Raw genomic sequence first — 19,505 nt, forward strand, 5'->3', positions numbered from 1 at the left:
GACAGCAACTCTTCAGAGCCTGACCTTGGCCCTTGCAGATTAAGGCTGTAAGGTCTAGGCTGAGAATCCAGAATGCCTTGCTTAGCTGATAGAGCTCCATAGTGGAATACCACCACATTCAGTGCACTCACAAATTTAATATCTCCAAGTGGCAATCAAACAACATAAGTTTTAAAAACATACATTTCATAAGTTTTGAACTTAAATGGTGAATCTCAACCAATCCAAAACAGATGTTTATGAATGAGCTGAATGGGATTGTGTGATTCATGCTTATCTTGGAAAGCAATAAACGTAAGCAGATGACATTCAAGTGATTATTTGATAAGATGTTTTATAACTGGTGCAGGTTTATAGGAAAAAAGATGTGGGCAGTGTTTGATGTTTGACTGGAGCATTTGAAAAAGGAAGAGACAAAGGGGATGGAGGGTATGAGTTCCCTACTATACCTCCTTAAGTTGAACTCTCACTTTGTTGATTGCCTTAAGCCAGCGCAATCGAGATGGAGAGAATGGCAAAGGTGTTCCATCGTCCCTGAAGCTAGAAAAATAAAACAATTTATAAAAAATAATCCATGCTATTAAATATTCATTATACCAAATGTGTACTAGAAAACCACCATAAGCCAATGCAATATTTTTACCATTTGAGAGTTTTATCAGGCATTTTGTCCACTTGAGAAACCGCTTCCTTTTTAATGAGGCTGCTTAAACCCTTCCCGTTTTCTTGGGAAGATTTCAATCCCTCATCTTCCCCCCAGGATGCATGTCCATTGGTTGGTTGATGCCCATTTCTGGATGGTCGATAGCCAGTACTGTGGTAGGAATGGTAGGACTCCTCTAACTCTGAACAGGCAGCACTCTCTTGACCAGTCTCACTGAGCTGAGAACTAGCTTGGCTAAGGTTTCCTGAAGATCCAAATCGACTGGAGTCCACAGGGCTAGTGTTGATATAGAGAAAGGAAATAAAGAGGAAGTGAGTTACAATAATCAAGACTTTTACAAATACATCCATTTAGCAAGTCTCCAATTTGGAAACACAGTAAATGCTAAACACAGCTAAAGGGAAATACAAATTTACAAGGACCCAATGCAAAGTTACTACGCAAAAAAAAAAAAAAAAAATAAAATAAATCACATACTGTAGCACTGAGAAGAAACAAATCACACATTGGGAAAGCCACCATTTTCGTAAACTAAAGTCAATGAACGTGTTTGCATGCACATTATTATTCCCCTTATTGTATCCCCTTAAATTAGAATTAGGATATAGCATTCAGATGGGATACTTATAATAAACACAATGGGTTAAGTGGTCTTCAGCACATTTGCAATGAAAACAGCTAGAAGTCATATTTTTTTTTTTTTTTTTTTTTTCAACAGACCAAAGCCCATAAATTTATAGATGAAGAACATATAGATGAAAAAATTTTTTTTATAGAATGACTGTGCATGTAAACTTAATGCAACATAAATGGTTTATGCAACCATTTATTATGCTGCTACTAGCCTTTTTGGAATCAAAAGGTCCTTCTTTTCCTGCTGTAATCCTGAAGAGTCATCTGTAGAGGGTGGGGTCTGGATACGGATTTCCAATTCTTTTTGAAGAGGAGGATCAGGAATGGATAAACTCAGTTGGGATTTATGCGTGTCATTTTCTTGAACAATAAATTCTTTCTTTTGGAATTCAGAATTTGAAACAATTTCTTGTTTAACATCAACAGGGTGTGCTGTTTCACCATGTTCTTCCTTTGACATAAAACTGTTGTGTCCTATTTCAGCAGTTGTACTATTCTCAATGTGAACTTCATTCTTTTGAGCTTTAGGTTGAGTTGTTACAACTGGAGGTCTTTGCTGTTTAGGAGGTTCTGCAGTTTCTTTCTGCCATGGAAAGCCCAATTTTGTTCCAAACAAAGATGCTGATGTATCTTCTTTTATCTTCTCCTCTTGAAACAGCCCTGCTGAAAATGACTTAAGCCCAAAGAGAAGCTTGCCACTTTCTGTGTTTGGTTTTGAGGGTGGTGAAGAAAAGAAAGAACCAAAAGACTTCCCAGAATCTGCAGCTCCAGTCATGAAACCCAATTTGGGCGCTGTTAAACTTGGCATGCCAAATATAGACTGTGAAGTTTCTGTTGCTGGAGGATTTTGAGACAATTTTGAACTACTGCCTTTTGCAAATATTGATTTGTCTGTATCATGTGCTTCAGGTTCAGAAACAATGTCAATGGATTTCTCATGTATTACTTTATCGTCAGAAGGCTCCTTAACATTCGTTTTACCAGGATGGCAGCTGAAAACTGCTGTGGGATCTACATTTACACCAGTTGAATTACTCAAAGTTTCTACTTTATCTTTTTCATTTTTGTCTCCAGACAATGTAACATCCCCAGAGGATGACAGTGAATCATTATGTGCATTCTGATCTTGGACTGACTGAAGAGACTGAGCAGCAGAGGTAACAGATGGTGCTAGGTCAGGTGCTTTGGGTTCTTCTGGTGATTTAAACATACTGAAAATGTCATTTTTTATAGATTCTTTGGGCAAGCTACTTGGGAAGCCAAAGAGTGAGTTTTTTTCTGTGGTCGTTTGTGAGAAGAGACCTCCTGATGAATTTATTGAACTGGCACCAGTAAACAGTTTAGACATAAACCCACTGACTGCTTCAGCTGAGGAGTCTATGACAGATTTCTGTTGGTCAAGATGTTGAAGTCCCTCAGAGCAAGTGAAACTGGGCTCTGTTGAGTCAGTCTGTTTTATAGGTTGGTGGTCTTTAATCTGGATTTCAGTTTTTGTACTTTGCTCTGAGTCATAATCAGCATCCTTTGATAAAACATCACTATGCAAAATAGAAGTATTAATGATAACATCTACCTCATTTCCCTCTGCAGCAATTGTCTCAACACTGTGATCTGATTTTTTTTCAGCAATATCCGCAGAGAATGGAGCCACGGAGGTTTTTGTTTTTTGTTGATCGGCCAAAGAAATAGAATGCTTGGAATTATCGTCCTGCGGTCCTGATTTCTTTTCCTCCATGAAACCCAAATTTGACAAGCTAAAACCCACAGTCTTTGATTTATTTTCTTCAGTGGCATCCCCTCGAGAGAATAATGATGCAACCTTTAACAGCCCCTCAGTTTCAGATGGTTTGGATGTTCGTCCTGTTTGACCAGGTGAAGGTGTTGAATTAGGCCCAGCAAACATGGAAAGAAGACCTTTTCCAGTAGCATCTTTAGAAGAAACTCCAGATAGAAGACCTCCTAATAGTGAAGAAGACTGAGGAGTGGCCTGCTGTGAACTTGATCCACCAAACACAGAAAATAAACCTTTTCCTGGTAACTCATTGGTAGAAGCCCCTGGACTGTTATTCTCAGGTTTAGGCCCTGCGTTTTCTGCACTTGGATGTGAGCTTGGTCCAGAAAACATAGAAAAAAGATTCTTGCCAGGAATCTCCTTTGATCCTGAGGCACCAGGGAAAATCCCACCAAGTATAGACCCAGTCTGAGAAGGAGCGTTTTGAGAACCTGACCCAGAAAACATTGACAACAAGCTTGAGGTTGCTCCCTCTTTTGGTGGTACTACACCCTGAGCAGAAGGATCCTCCTGGTGTGCCGGTGACTTGATAGATTCATATGATGCCAATCTACCATCAACAGTTGTCAATACTTCTTGTGGGGCTTTTGGTGCTGACACAGCTGAATCACAGCTTGGTGTAACTGGTATCTCATATTGCTGAGTTATAGACCCAGTAAGGTTTGCCAAAAGTTCTTTACCAGGGGATTCAGTTGAAAGCAACCCACTTAGAAAAGAGGAGGGTTGAGAAGAACCTGGCTGTGAAATTTGTCCAGTGATTAAGTCTTTACCTTGTGCTGAATTTTTACTATCCGGGGAAATAGAAGATGACACTGAATCTGGTTGTTGTGAGGATTCTTGAGGGCTATGTGCACTAGGCAAGGAGGGTATTTCATTTACTGATGGCTCATTCAATGGAAGAAGAGACTTAGAAGTCAAATCGTCTTTTATTGCTGTTGGGTGACTGGCTTTTCCAGAGTCAGAAACTAAACCCTTTGGTGGACTGTCTTTAGTTGGTTCCTTTGCAGAAGAAAATACAGATTGTAGTGGTGTTTGATGAGAGTTAGACCCATTCAACAAAGAAGTATGTTTAACTGTTTGTTCATTAGTAGGGACAGTGCGTGGAACTCTGGTAACTGGTGTGGGCTGTTGTGGGCTTTGGACTCCAAACATTGAGAGTAAACCTTTTGCTGGATTCTCAGTAGAGCTTGAAGACCCACCTAACATACCACCAAAAATTGATCCTGTCTGCTGTGAAGGTGGTTGCCCTGAACCACCAAACATAGAAAATATACTTTTACTCAGGGGATCTTTTTGTTGCCCATTGCCTTGGGATTCAGGCTGTGTGGTAGAGCATGGTTGTGATGTCTGATGTTGATTAGGGCTACTGAACATAGACAGCAATCCCATTACTGGTGGATCTTTTGGTGGATCAGCTCCAGATCCAGGTGAAGTCTGTTGAGTGCCAGAACCACTTATCATGGACAGGAATCCCATGCCTGATGTTTCTTTTGGAGGGTCAGTACCTAGTGTCTGTTTTTGATTACAAGAATCAGTTTGTGTTGAGGACTGCGGTGTACTACTGCCACTGAACACAGAAAATAAATTCAGTCCTTGAGTTTCTTTAGGGGGTGCAGATCCTGGTATGTGAGCTTGACTTGATGATCGAGATGGTGGTGAAGTCTGTTGAATGCTGGAACCTCCAAACAAAGTCAAGATGTTTTTGCCTTGTGGCTCTTTTGCAGATGCACTATCCATTTTTTCTTGAGGAGAAGCAGATCCAGTTTGAGATGGAGCTTGCTGTTGACTGGAACCACCAAATATGGACAGCAACCCTTTGCTTTCCTCTTTAGAAGCTGTGGCCCCAGAAAACATATCCCCCACAGAGAAACCAAACAAGCCACTAGATTGCTTGGATGGAGCTTCTGGTTTTGTCTCCACAGTCGGTGGCATAGTTTGAGATCTCCCAGGCATTGGTACCTTGTTAGCGTCAAGGGAAAATATCTGAGATGCTGAGACACTCCTTCCCTGAAATGATTGTGATACACTAGGCAATTCTGACTGACTATCTTGTCCAGAGGTGCTTACTGTTTGCTGCTTCTGATTTCCTTTAGACATTGATTTTGTTTGGCAGCAGTCTTTCCTCACATCAGTTGATTGCAGGTGTGAGAGAGAATGTGGCAGATTTGTCTTTGGTGGTGAAGGACTTTCTATGTTAAAAATATCACCTATTGACCCAAAAAAGCTAGAATTTCCACTCTTTTCCTGATTTGTTGTTGAATCTTTTCTGCCAGCAGAAGCAGATACATTTTTCTCTGGCTGTCTAGATAGTGACTGAGTAGATTTAGAAGGATCTGACTTTACCTCTTCTATTCCCACTGCAGTCTTGAAAAAGGTTAAAAACCCACCAGTCTGCTCACCATGTGTATCTACTGGCTGAGAAACCTCGGGAGAGGCCGGTTTTGAGGGTGCACTTGGGCAGTCTCTCAAAATTGAAGAAGTAGAACCAACAGATGTTAAAGGAACCGAGGACTGTTGTGTCATTGTGGCTTGTCTAGCCAGTTTGGGTTTCTGAGATGAGCTTACAGTAAATACACCTTGAGGAGCTGTGTAAGCTGGTGACGGCACTGATGGTACTGGAACACCAGATGTTGTTGAAATTGGTTTGGATGGCAAGTGATTTGTGCTTTCTGACAAAGTTGTTGCACAAGAGGAGTCATCCTTTATGATCTTTGATTTAAGACTATTAAAACCTGTCGAGATCATGTTTTTGGTTTGCTGATCACCAAGGCGATTTTCACAGGCTTTGGTAAACTTGCTTTGAATTTGTCCCGTGTTTGGAACATCTTTGGCATTAGGTGACTTTGAGACAGTTACATTTTTATTTGATTCTGAATCTGAACTTTTGCCAACAATTGAGGATAGAAAAGAAGATATTTTCTTAATCGGTCGATTGGGTTGCTCCTCTCCAGGATGTACTCTCTTTCTCCACTCCTCTTCTGAAACATCATCTATATGCTTTACTTGCACTCCATTGGATGAACGTCTTCTCTGTTGAGGCTGATAGCAGCTGTAGACACCTGTGGTGGGTGAATTTGTGGTTGGGGTAGCACCAAATGAAATGGAAACCTTCTGTGATAACAGTTCTTTTATTCCTCTGCTACTGAGATTTGCACTGTTGTGGCTATCACCATGATATGAAAGGTCAACAGCTTCCTGACAAGGATCCCAGTACCCACAATCATTTTGGAGCTGTTGTTTTGTGTCCATCTTAACCTTGTTAATATGGTAAGTGGAAAAATCCAGAGCTTGCTGTCTTTGATTAAGAATAGAATCCTCAAACATCCGAGAGAAACGCTCTAGGTTCAGATTCATAATTTGATTACCTTTTCTATAGGCTGCCGACAAGTCAAGTGGTGCAGTCAGAAGTTCAGCTTCCCTTTGGTCTTGCCCTGGAATCCAAAGAAGCTCATCTTCATTATAGAGAGGAATTTTAAAACCACAAACTTTAACCATCTCATTATACAGCCAGGCATTAGGATACATGTCTCCTGTATTTCCCCAGTCTTGTTCTAGAGCACATGCATAGACATACTGACCAGACACATCTGTCAGTAGAGCATAAATGTACTCATAATCAGTGTAGACAAAATATCCACAATCTCCATCATCAGCTGGCCACCACATCCCTTGGTCCAAAAGTGAAAGCCATTGCTGATACCACTCTGACTCCTCAAGATACATAAGTTCCTCCAGATCAATATTGCTTGTTGAAGAGTAATTCCAAGGATTGGGAGACAGAGCTACATTAATGTTTCCATTATTCTCAGGTTGACTGCAAGATTCTGATGTGCCTTGATATATATACTGTCCATTAGCCGAGTAAGACATATGGGGAGGTGTTTCCTCATAATATCCCTCATGATATGAAATACTGTTTAGACTGTAGCAACTTTCTGCACTAAATGAGTGCCCCTTTCCAAGTTTAAAATTATTCTTCACGCTCAAATTCAAGACACCCTCAAACTCTTGACCACTAATAACATTCAAACTGTTATGGCTATTCCACAATCTCTGTGTCATAGAACTATGGTGAATATCTTTAGAATACTCTGGTTGATTATAGCTCTCTCCTTGGTAGGTGTGCAAAATCCATGGCTGAGTAGGACAATATTGTTGATAAACATCCATGTCTCTCTTACTAAGATACTGAGAAGATTTGCTGATTTCATCACTAGCTGTACTTCCATGTCCATCAGGATAGCAGCCTAATGACTGATCATTGAACTGTTGCCACAATATAGATTCTTGGATCCATGCATGTTCATCACTCGGACTAAGTCCCGAAGCATATGAAGAAGAGACTTGTGGGTAGGTATATTGATCAGATACACTTTGTAAGGATGGATAACTCTGCCTTAAATATTCCTGTGACATTACTGCTCTAGATGGGCAACCAAGAGGGTGACTACTAAGATTTTCAGTGCTATATGACATGTTTCTTATTTGACTTGAGAGCAAAAAGTTTTGCGAGTTATATAAAAGAGGTAAATTACTGGTGCTATTAGATGTGTACGCAGCACGATTCTGTTGTGACCGGGCATAACTTGCTGGAGTCCTTAAATCAAGGCTCTCTGTATCATAGATGTTCGGCACAGTATTTGGGTCAGATACCTTATGTCTCAGTAGCGCCAAAGATCTGAACTTCAAATGTGAACCTTCAATAGCTACATTCTCTGGTTTGGCATGGGAAATCTCTGTTGTATTCCTGGGTAATATTCCAGATAAGAAACCTTGTTGAGAAGAGGGCTTTTGGTTTTGATGTGCATGTTGATTCTGAAGAGGTATTTGAGGTAGCTTTCTAACTGATTGGCCTTGATGAGTAGACATCTCTTTTAATATGTTTTGATGCTCCGGTTTCTGTTGAAATGAATTCTGGCTGTTTAGAGGTACATCTTCAAATGAGGAAGTGAGTTTATTGAAAAGACCAGACAGAATTCCTGACTGTGAAGATGTATCTTGCCTTGCTACAGGAGAACTTTGTTCTGTCATAGCTGACTGCTGCAAACAAGATTGTTCTTTGCTTTCCTGTGTAACAGGTGGTATATTTAGTTCCTGTGATTCAGTGGAGGATTTTTTGAGAAAGTTAGAGAAGAGACCACCTAACTGTGTTTTTTGTTCTTGAGATGGTTGGCTTTGTCCCATCACATTTGTTTTTGATTGAAGTGGAGTGGACTGATTGTTAGATGCCATTGTTTGTTGTGTTGATTGAGAGACATAAACATCTGAGGAGGCAAATTTAAAAAGGCCAGGCAGAAAGCCATCTTCCTGAGAAGGTCCTTGATGTGATAAACTTTCTCTAGATCCCTCTAATATGCCTTTTGGATGTTGGTCTGATTGCTTATTTTGGGATCTGGACTGCTGTAGAAGGTTACAACCCTGTGCCCCAGCATTATGCTTTACAGGATCTTGACAGGCACTTGCACTTGATTTTTGTTGGTCCTGGGAGTTCTTTGTCTCAATGTCTGAAACCTTGTCAGTGGAGGCAAATCTGAGAAGGCTAGATAAAATACTTCCCTGTTGAGGTGGTGCACTTGTAAATGTTGATGGTTGCTGAAAGTTTTTTTGATGAGGAGGAAGATTTTCTGTGGAGGAAACATTTAATGGCCCTGAGAAAAGAGGATTAGATGCACTTTGATGTGTGTGTGGTTGGGTTTGTGGATTTATTATTTGAGCAGACTGACTCCTTTGTTGTGATTGATTGAGTTGAGTACCTGTGGTCATATCACCTGTAGAAGAAAATTTAATGATTCCTGAGAGTAAGCCTCCTTGGTGCGGTTGGTTAGAAGATGCTTGGGCAGCTGATGTATTATCAGATGTAGTCGATTTAAACAAACCAGAGAACAAGCCCTGACGTTCATTGTGAGATGCTTTTTGCTCTGTATCATGAGGGACTTCAGTTGGACTAAGATGCTGGTGCCTAACTTGCATTTGTTCTTTATCCGAAAAGGGATTCTGATGTTGCATCATAGGTACATTTTGCTTTGACCCTGGAAGAAGTGAAGTGTTATGGATATTAGGTCTTTGGGCATGTGGAGCAACAGGCTGCAAATCTTCACTTGGTGCATTCTTAAAAAGACTAGTAAACCAGCCTGTTTCTGCATTTCTCTTAGCAGTTGCTTCGGGTTCTTTATAGTTATGTGTTGTTGATTTTACATTGTCATGAACTGAAGATGGGATTACACTTGTAATTTTATTTGGGGCAGGAAGAGTTTGATCTGTTTTAACTGAGTTTTGTGGCACACTTTTGGACGTACTTGTATCCTCACCAGATGCAAACTTAAACAATCCAGAAAACAGCCCTCCTTCTGGCTTTAGAGGTTGTGGAACAGATACATTGTCAGTAGAGACAAAAGGCTGTTTTGTAATGGAGGACTGGTCAGAAAGTTTATCTACCCTAATATCTTCTGCTGATCTAAACACAGGAAAAACTGTCTGTGTTTGAGTCTGAGGAGGCACTGGAGGTCCAGGTGAGATTAATGAACTGAGAGATTTTTTAAAAGGACTGAAAAATCCTGACTCTTCTGCTGCTTTTTGTGTTAAAGGCATCTTCTCGTTATTTATTTCATTGGAGATATTTTTGAAAGCTTTTTCACCATCAACAAATTTATATCTGGTATCTGGTATTGCACTGTGTTTTGTATTGCAATTCAAAACTCTGGACTGCTCGTCTAGCTGCATTTTCCCAGCATCAAAAGTAAAACTTTTGGCTATTCCATTCACAACACTGTCTCCAGTGAAAGTGTTCCCCTTTCCCAACACTAAATTCTCACAAGAAGATGTCTCGTTGTGAGCGGTGACATTAGTGTATTTGTTGAACTCATTCTGTCTGTGGAGGTCCACCTTTTGCAACTTGGCATCAGATGATTGAAAAGACAAAATAGATGGCATTGAAAACTTCCTATCAGACTGAGGATCCTGAGTAGGGGATACCACAGCTACTGGTGTGGGACTAGCAGACTTTGGCATGAAGGAAAACAATTTTGATATGCCAGAACTAACAGGAACATTATTTGAATTATCTAATTGTTCAACAGACTTCAAATCCACCTGTTTTGAACTTGATACAACTTTATCTGTTATAGAGCTAAATAATGAACTCATTGCATTCCTCATCCCTGCCACCCCCTGGTCAACAGCACCACTTGAATTTCTATCTTGGGCATCTATAGGCTTATCTTTCACTTCCTTAGAGGTGATACCTTGCTCATCTCCAACAGATTCTGTTTTTGCACTACCCTGAGATGACAGCCTTGATTTGTTAGACTTAGGTAAAGAGTCATATTTACTGATCTCCTCTTCTTTTTCAGCTAGATATTCTGATACAGTTTCAACCAGGCACTGCAGCTCATCTATAGGATCAACATATTCATCACTAGGTTCCTCAACTGGAGACAGCATGGCTTCTGAGGCCCATCCACCAATTTTACCCTTTCCACTCTTCTTATCACGGCAACCTTGAAGCCTCTCAGTTTGGCTACTATATGTTGAAAAATATCCACAGTGGCTATAATTTTTCCTCTCCTCAGCCCTGAGTGCCTTAGCTAAAGAGGTCATTTCCTCCAACTCCTCCTCAGAGCCAATGGAATATTGTAGCTCATCTGAGCCCTCAGAATCAAAGTCTACATCTTCTCTTTGTCTAGCTGCTTCTTCCTCTTGATATGCAACATAATTCTCCAGTGTGTTTTCTAGCTTATTTTTGGCCCACATTCTTGTTTTATAGAGTAAGCCATTTTTGTATGGTTTCAGGCATGGCATCATGTTTTCCTCAGCCGCTTCCATTTCTTTCACTTGACGTAACACAAGCTCGCTTCGTTTTTGACGAAGAAATGCAAGATCAGGTGGGAAATGCTCTGCTCCAACATGCTCCAGCCCTCCTGGGTCCCGGATTTTTTTCCTTCGCCTTCGGTCAATAGTAGCATAGCCTTCTGGGTAAGCGGCATTTAAAGAAGTATTTTTGTTTTTGATTGTAGATAACTGGTTGACTATAGGATCATGGCAAGCCTTTTCAATATGAACAAGATCATTTTTTCTGTCGTGTTCCTCAATCCATGCATGTTCTTCTCTATCAAGGAACTCTCCCAGGGTACTTCCCTGTAGTTTGTATTTCACCTCCCAATCCTCCTCACCCATGCCTGAATCTACTGGGACAATCCTAACTCTACCCCTATGATTAGGAATTCTAGCAGAATTTAAACAGAATGGAGGAGGATAAAAGGAGAGGGAAAGAAAGAGAAAAAAAATATGTATTTCAACATAAGAGATAAAAGCTGCTGAGAGCAAGAACATAATAATAATGAAGCACTTAAGTTGTGAAATAAAGCATGTTACCAGAAATGTGAAGTGAACATTACAGTCTTTAAATTAACGGTGCAGTGTGTAATATTTAGGAGGATCTATTGACAGAAATGCAATATAATATATAACTGTTATGATCTAACAAGATGGACTGTTATGTTTTTATTAACTTAGAATCAGCTATTTATATCTACATACATCACAGGTCCCCTAACATATAAGTTGTTGTAAAACTGGGGTAGACGTACACACAGAGAATGCATACAGTACTTATAGGAACTGAATGTACCTGCTTGCATGGTGATCTCTATAGTCAAATTCAAAGCTGTGCAAAGAGTCAGCACAGGAATCCATGTGTTGTTGAAAGCGTGGCCCCATGGGATACTGGTGAAGTGAAGAGTTGGGCTGAGCTGTAGTGTGGTAGCGTGGAGGTAAACTACTGCTTGTCTCACTCCTGTAGTCACTGTCTCTATCATCCACCGCACTGTCCAGGTCATCCAAAGCTAAACAGGGAAAATTACAGGTAAGAAAAACATATACAATGTTAATGTGAAAAAAAAAAACTATAATAATACTTGAAAAATGTCAAAGCCAAATCTCTTTGATCATCTAAATGAAATCAAACGTGTCCCTTTACAACAAAGTAGCCACATATAAACAAATCACAAGGAAGTAAGTGCAGGAGAACTAAAACAAGGAGTTCACAATGTACACATTTTAAACAAGATTAAAACTCAAGGAAATTTGGGGATAATTCATGTTATATTGTACTGTATTTGGAGCACATATGAAAGCATATTAATTTCGAGGGTCCGGGTTGGGGGATGGGGTTCCAGGGAATAATCTAGAGTAAAAGTTCACTATATAAAATCTGAATACACATTACATACTCTGACTGTCGGCCCATCCAAAATAGTTGCCTGGTGAAATTAAAAATCAAAAACAAATGTGCAAAAACAATCATTTACAAAGACCTATGACTGCAATTCTAATGTTAATTTACTTATGCTTGAATCAACATTTGTGAACATATACACAGTGAAAAGATTTATGTTAACATTTATGCTACTTAAAGATGACAAAAAGCAGCATGTAAGTGACTGGAGAGCACAGTGAAGCATCAGGCATTATGCTGAGGCTCCATCTAGTGTGAGATGTTGTGACTCACAGCATTGAGAGGCAGCACAGGGCAATGGGCGTCCCGCTACTTCATCCTGTAAGGGAAACTGACACAAGGAGATTAAAGGATGATAAGAGACAACAAGAAGAAGAAAAAAAGTATACTGTACACATAAATTACTATGAAAACAAGTAACAACCTCAGATACTGAACATGCAGATTTCAATCAATAAAATTACAAATGAAGTAGCATGCAAATCTACAGCAAAACTCACTTCAAACTGTTTGTGTGCGCACATGTGTGTTGTTTATTGAAAGACTACCTTAATTTGGCTTGATTTTGTGAAAGACGCATACTGGACATGGATAAAATGTACCTGGTGTACATAATAGCTGATATGATATATTTAAAAGTTTAGGTCCTGAGTTATGACCTGTTATACTCCAACAGTAGGAGTAGAGCCATACATGTACATAATGCTAATTATTTTAAGAAATAAAACTAGGTTTATAAACTTCATACTGCCAATGTACAGACATTTTTTTTAATAAACTCTTTAAGGTCCCAGACATATGTTCATTATGTGCATTTTATTAATCAAGCACAACAATGCACAAAAAAAAAAAAATTAAAAAAAACAATCCTCAGAACACGCACATGCTATACACATACCAAATCTGGGACACTAATTAAATAGCCAAGAGAGAAATGGAAAAACAAAAATAAAATATGATCAGACCTACATTTATAGCTCACAGTACAATGTACAAAATATCTACCTGCCATGATTTAATACAAGAATTAAGTGTCAAAAATAATGGTGGATGAAATATAAATGATATTAACCCAAATTAGATTTAAGTAATACTATTACATTACAAACTATTACCGAATAACTTATTCTAGATTTGTTCTTTTAGCTTTCAGGAATGATTTGCGTTTAAAGCAGAAAATGGCATAGAAATTACAATAATCCGAAATAAATCCTTTTTTATGTTTAATACCATTTAAATAAAAATATTCTAGTATTTTGATATGAACAATCAATATTTTTTATTTATGACAAAAAAACGCTCTAATCAAAACTTAAAACAAGGAATTTATAATTGAATTTAAGATTAATAACGTAATTAAATAAAATTAAATATATAAATAACATATAATAACATATAATATATAATCCACATCAATTATATTGTATGAGACATTAATATATTAATATATTAAGTATAGACATCAGCTGTTAGGACAAAATAAACAATTCAAAAAAGTAATTATTCTCTCAATATTAATCTGAATTTTATAGTTATGCTCATATTTATTCCACAGTAAAGTATATAATGCTGAGCAATGCTAAAAGCAGCATTGTGATTCTGGTAAACACTGCCTACACTTCCTTTTTAGATGCAAATTACAACAACAACTGTATTCAAACACAATGTAAATGCATTCATAAAACTGTCATGCAACCTCTTCTCATGTAATTATATGCAATGACAGTCTGTGTGGACTCTTGTTTGGCAACTAAGCCCACATGTACTGAAATATTGAAGGCATGCTGTTGTTTAACTGCCCACATGCACAGGTCTTACCTCATCATGAATGCCCATAGCATTGATGCGTTCCAATTTACCCGTCCAGTATCGAGCCTCATCCTCTGGGATTTCTGCAAAAGTGGCAAGGAGTCATGCGTGTTGCAGTCCAAGACACAAAACCTCATGCAGACCATTTACATGTGCCAAGACGTCATGATTATATATTCAGACCTTTTAAATGTATAATGAGCTACTTGGCCGAGGGGCCTTAAAAATAGTCTGCCAGTTAAAAAACAGAGCATTACTTGACACTTTTCTTTAAAAGCAAGTACAAGAACAAAGGGATGATGTTATGTCATGCTTAAGTTGACATTTGCAGCAGTATTTTTAAGGGAAGAGGAAGGCGGGGGAAAAGGGTTTAGTTCAAACTGAAAATATTTACTGTATTTGTTGCATTTTTGTGACATCTGTGCATTGCATAGTTTGTGCAGTGGTTCAACAAAAAGTAAGTCATACAACTGAAATGGTTTAGCCTAAAAACAAAAAAAAAATGCTTTCAATCCAAATCTACGGTAAAGCACACATAGGTTAAAACCAGATAAAAAATCTGTTTCACTGTTTGTAGTATAATCAGCGGAAAAACACATTGCAAACCAGATCTAAAGCACATTAATATGCAGTTTGAAAGTCTGGACAATCAGTCTCCTTTTTATAGTCAGTGCCATTACAGCTGCACCGTAAACATTTTTTATAGGTATACTGAAATTAATGTTGTAAATAAACTAAATTATGCAAACGTTTCTTTCTATCCAGATCAACTTCATTAATACATTGTTCAGGAATGGCTATAGATCAGTGATTACCTTGTCTGAACAATCAAATCCAATTTCATTTCAAATTAGGTCCTCAGTTCTGACAGTCTGCCATTTTGCAAACAATTTGGAATTGCGTCCAATGCATCAGATACTGTTTGCAGCTCCCTTTGAAGGCACATTGAAAGCTTCAAAGTGCTTGGATAAAACAGTCTGGCTTATGAATGCGATCAATGGCGGGTATCCAGGGCAAACGCACCACTTACGAAGGTCCGACCTTTCGTATCCAACAACCTGCAGCGTGTTAAGTTGCACACTTTATTTACAGCCCATAGCTCTACTCACAATAGAGACACAGCTGGAAAAATTGTAATTATTTTTGTTAAGCCTTAAACAAAGAGGTGCAAATCAAAGTGATATTTCAACCAGCAAATGAAAAGCTTAAGCTTCCTTTTATAATCGCTGCTACATGGATTCTTCTCACACTAGGTTACAGAAAAAAAAAAAAACATTTCTCAGTAAAAGTTTAAAAAGCTTTGTTTGCAATTATTTTGTAATTGGTAGAATTTACAAAAATCTGTCACTTTTTGACAATATAATACTGTACTCTAGATAAATCAGCTGTTTTAGAGAGACTGAAAACTGTTTTATTAGAAAGCAAACAGCTGCCTGACAGAGATTCACTCAACCCTGATGACATTCAACAAATCAATGGAATCCAAAAGCACCAGAGAGACAGATGGGATTGATCTCAAGCAGATGTGTCTGCAAATAATAGATCAGCAAACCATTCTTAATGTGGAAGACAACATAAGAAAAAAAAAATGTCCAAGCTGCTCTTTTGCATTCAGTTATTGCAGACAAAAAGCAAGATTAAGTTTTTTTTAGAATTTTAATATGCTTTAAGATATAACATGAAAGAATGCAATTATTTAAGTTACACAAATCAATTTACTCACCGAAGGGCAGTTCAAAGCGCGAGTCCAGCAGGACCCGATGTGGCGTCGGATTTTTAGTCCCATATATCTCATCTGCCTTCATCAGAACTTCAGAGTCCAGAAATATCCACTCACCAGGGCCCTCCTGTTCAGAGCAAATGTTATTTATTACAGTAAAAACATATGAAAGAAAGGAATCTTTAGAACAGTTTGATGCTTCAGGACCAAGTTCATTAAAATTAAAAGAACTACAAATATTCCATAAGAAATTTAGTTATTTTATGATATAAGGTTTAGTAAGATGTGCATGACTTCCAGACCTCCTCCGAATGGCAGATGCTTTTGAGTGGGATCCAGGCTGTTCCTAACATGGTGTCCCAGATGAGACCTTTGTTCCACACCTCTACAATGAGGCCCAGGTCCAGCCGGCTGATCTCACTGAAGATCAAAACACAATAAAAGATTGTGAAAAAATGTGTAGGTTTTTTTTTTTTTTTTTTTTTATTGTTTTTGTTAGTTGCAATTGCAAACCTCATGCTGTTCCAAACACGTAAGACCTTTAATATTTGTGTTTTGTCCATGATTAAACAGTAAGGGAAAGAAGTGTAAAGAAACAAATGGCAAAGTCTGACACAGAAAAGAAGAAAAGATCTTACAATTTTTAATAACGTGAAAGTTAACGATAATTTTCATAAAAAAAAATTTTCATCAATATCCCTTTAAATAAAATAAAATGAATGTGACACACACACACAGAACAATATATTGTTGGATGTGTGGCGAAACAGGTCTAAGGTGTAGGATTAAGCATTATTCAGATTTCAGCCGACACAAAACATGCAAAAAAAAGCTTAACTTTTCCAACATTTTGTCAAGTAGTCCTTAGGGCACCAATAGGGCAGGTAAAAGTTTCATCACTCAGAAAAAAAAATATCACATGCTCCTTAACAAACGCACAAAACACGTTTAACCAAGTATGACAACGTTCAGTGTTTGAGAAGCTAAGGGACTGCAAATATTCTAAGCACAAATGACGTTAATTAAAATTTAATGCAGTTTATTTGTACATCAGGTGTGTGTGACAAGTTATAAATTAGTTAAAATCGCTATACAAATGCTAAAGTCTGCCCTCATAATCACATAATGTGTAAAAATTAAAATAATATTTGCGCTGGTAAAAGCGTGCTCAAATAACAACGACTTCACACCATTTGCTAACAGGATGCAGGTCTTTTCTACAACTGAATGAGATGAAGGTGGCTTTTATCTGCTGCTCTGCTTATTAAAAATAGAGAGAACCAAAGCACACAAGCACAGCGCCTAAAGAGGAGCATTTGGAAATCCATTCATTATTCATTTAGGCTTTCAATTTCTCCAAAGTGTGGTGAGGATGAGATGGTTTTAGACCCAAGAGAGCACTATGTTTGCTTATTTCTCTTTTTCTTTTGCACTTGTTCTTTTTCCAGAACATAGCAAGCAACAATGGGCTGAGTTATTATTAATTGATAAGGTTGCTATAGAGACATAAAGAGCTGGTTGACGGCACATATGCATGCAAAAAATGCAGATCTGGAGAGATCCGACATCTCAAACTCACCCGCAGGGTCGTATGGGAGTTCAGATAGAACAGCTGACCTTGTGACATGTCTGAATGATACAATAACTTTGCCCTTTGATCAAACAAACAAATGAGGAGCTATATAAACAGACGTAATCCCACTGGCAATATGGTTATAGCATCATAATTATTTAAGCTACTCAAACAGGCTCAGAGAGAAGGCAAACACACAAAAGTGTGCAGGTTTCTCTGGCTTAACCTTAACACACTACATTTGTTCAACAGAAATATAGGCAACACATAAATAGTTCAGCTATAGGCTATTTTGGAAGGAAACACTGGAACATTACATACTGTAATGTTTAGCTAATCTTCAGTTAATGTGCTCTCAAACACTAGTAATATATCTTTTATTTGATTTAGCCAGTTATTCAAATCATTCCACATTGTATGGACATGAAAGACGAGCCAAATCGTGTGGCTTGTTTAGGAATAGTTTGGCAATACATTGAAAGTGGTAAGACTTCACCCGGTAGATGATGAACCATTCATTAGCATTCACTTTAGCCTACAAGCTTAGCATAGTGCTAACTGGCTAAAAAAATGTAACTAAAAACTGGCTTATTTAGCTAGCACAAAGACATCAAGATCAATGATATTCAATGATTCAATGAGACAGAATCAAAGAGCATTGTTTACAAAATTATTCAGTGTAAATATTTTGGGAAATAATTTTTGCATTCTTTCACATTCCATTCAAGGTTATAATTGATGTACCAATTGTTTTATGAAAGATTTACAATAAACCATTATGTTAAAATTACATAAGTCCGAAAGAAAACAAACGTACTTCTAAAGAACTAATAACTTTAAGTGTTTCTTGAGTGGCACTTGTAATAATATTTCACAATATTGCTGTATTTACTGTATTTTTCATAAAGTAAATGGCCTTTGTGAACAAGAGACATTTTTCCAAACAAACAAAGCATATGACATAAATAACAGTATGGTTTTGAGATGGTTTGCATGTTATGCACAAAATTAGTCTTTCACAGTAACGCTAACAATTTATTGATGCAAGAAAGCGTCACGTAATATATATTCAATAATCAATATATAATCAATCTCTACTCCGTGTCAGTTCCTATGGTGGCCTTTATTAGTCCCAGAGGGATCAAGAATTATTTAATTAACCTCAATGCTGCTTTCAAATGTTCCCCTGAAAGCAAAGACACACAAACCTCGACTAGATTAAAGGGCTCTGTTCAATTATGAGGACATCTGGCTTTCTCAAGCTACATTAAGACAAGAAAGCAAGAAGTCATTAATGGCAATGACGATACATTAGTGTCCTTGTGAACAAGCCTTAAATTCATTAGACAAAATTGTACCACAGTTTAGGCAGCAAAATATTAGCATTTGATTTACTACACTATTACAATACATTTCTGTATTTTAAATCAAACATTGGAAAAGAAAACAGTTTTAATGTCAATGCGGTTGAGTACCACTAACATAGAGTAATGCATTTTGAATGAACAAGTACAAAATGATATGGTAACACTTTACAAACAAAGGTGTCATTTGTTAACATTAGTTAATGTGGTAACTAACATGAACAAACGATGAACAATGCATTCATTACACTATTTATTAATCTTTGTTAAAAGTTAGTTAAGTCAAATTTTGTTGTTCATCGTTTATTCAAATTTGTTCACAGGGCATTAAAAAGGTAACATATCATGAAAATCTGACTTTTCCAGACTCCTGACTATAAAAAAGGTCCTTGGTGCCTCTACCAACAAGGGAAACGTTGAAAAAGATTAACCCAGTAACTTTGTTTTGTTTAGACTTTTTCCGCAAGAGTCTGAAAAAATTGTGTGTGATCTCACTTCCCTAGTGACATTGCAAAGGGATCTCATTATAATATTACCGCTCCTTAATCTGTAGATTTCCACCCACGGCACACCATTTTGATTTCACAAGCGACAAAAGTGTAGCAGTTCTAATGCCATCGTAAAGGTTTGAGCACAACATGCTAATAGTTCTGTCTTTAGCTGCATAGAAGATCACAGGGAATGTAAACAGTGCTTAAATAGGTTTCTGTATTTTGGT

General features: G+C 37.8%; 2 protein-coding genes across 4 annotated transcripts in view; both read right to left on the reverse strand.

The window, feature by feature from the left end:
* cadm2a (cell adhesion molecule 2a) overlaps positions 1-19,505 on the reverse strand; it is a 1,030,129-nt gene that overhangs the window by 355,899 nt on the left and 654,725 nt on the right. The window lies entirely within an intron of this gene.
* unc13bb (unc-13 homolog Bb (C. elegans)) overlaps positions 1-19,505 on the reverse strand; it is a 77,511-nt gene that overhangs the window by 39,371 nt on the left and 18,635 nt on the right. The window contains exons 4-10 of the mRNA XM_043250618.1: positions 16,153-16,270; positions 15,854-15,977; positions 14,140-14,213; positions 12,595-12,652; positions 11,716-11,929; positions 644-940; positions 450-540 (exon numbers count right to left, since the gene is read on the reverse strand). Of these exons, the coding sequence (XP_043106553.1) occupies positions 450-540; positions 644-940; positions 11,716-11,929; positions 12,595-12,652; positions 14,140-14,213; positions 15,854-15,977; positions 16,153-16,270 (976 nt within the window). The remainder of the gene's footprint in view (positions 1-449; positions 541-643; positions 941-11,715; positions 11,930-12,594; positions 12,653-14,139; positions 14,214-15,853; positions 15,978-16,152; positions 16,271-19,505) is intronic.

Source organism: Puntigrus tetrazona, chromosome 10, assembly GCF_018831695.1.
Source record: "Puntigrus tetrazona isolate hp1 chromosome 10, ASM1883169v1, whole genome shotgun sequence".
Lineage (NCBI taxonomy): Eukaryota > Metazoa > Chordata > Actinopteri > Cypriniformes > Cyprinidae > Puntigrus > Puntigrus tetrazona.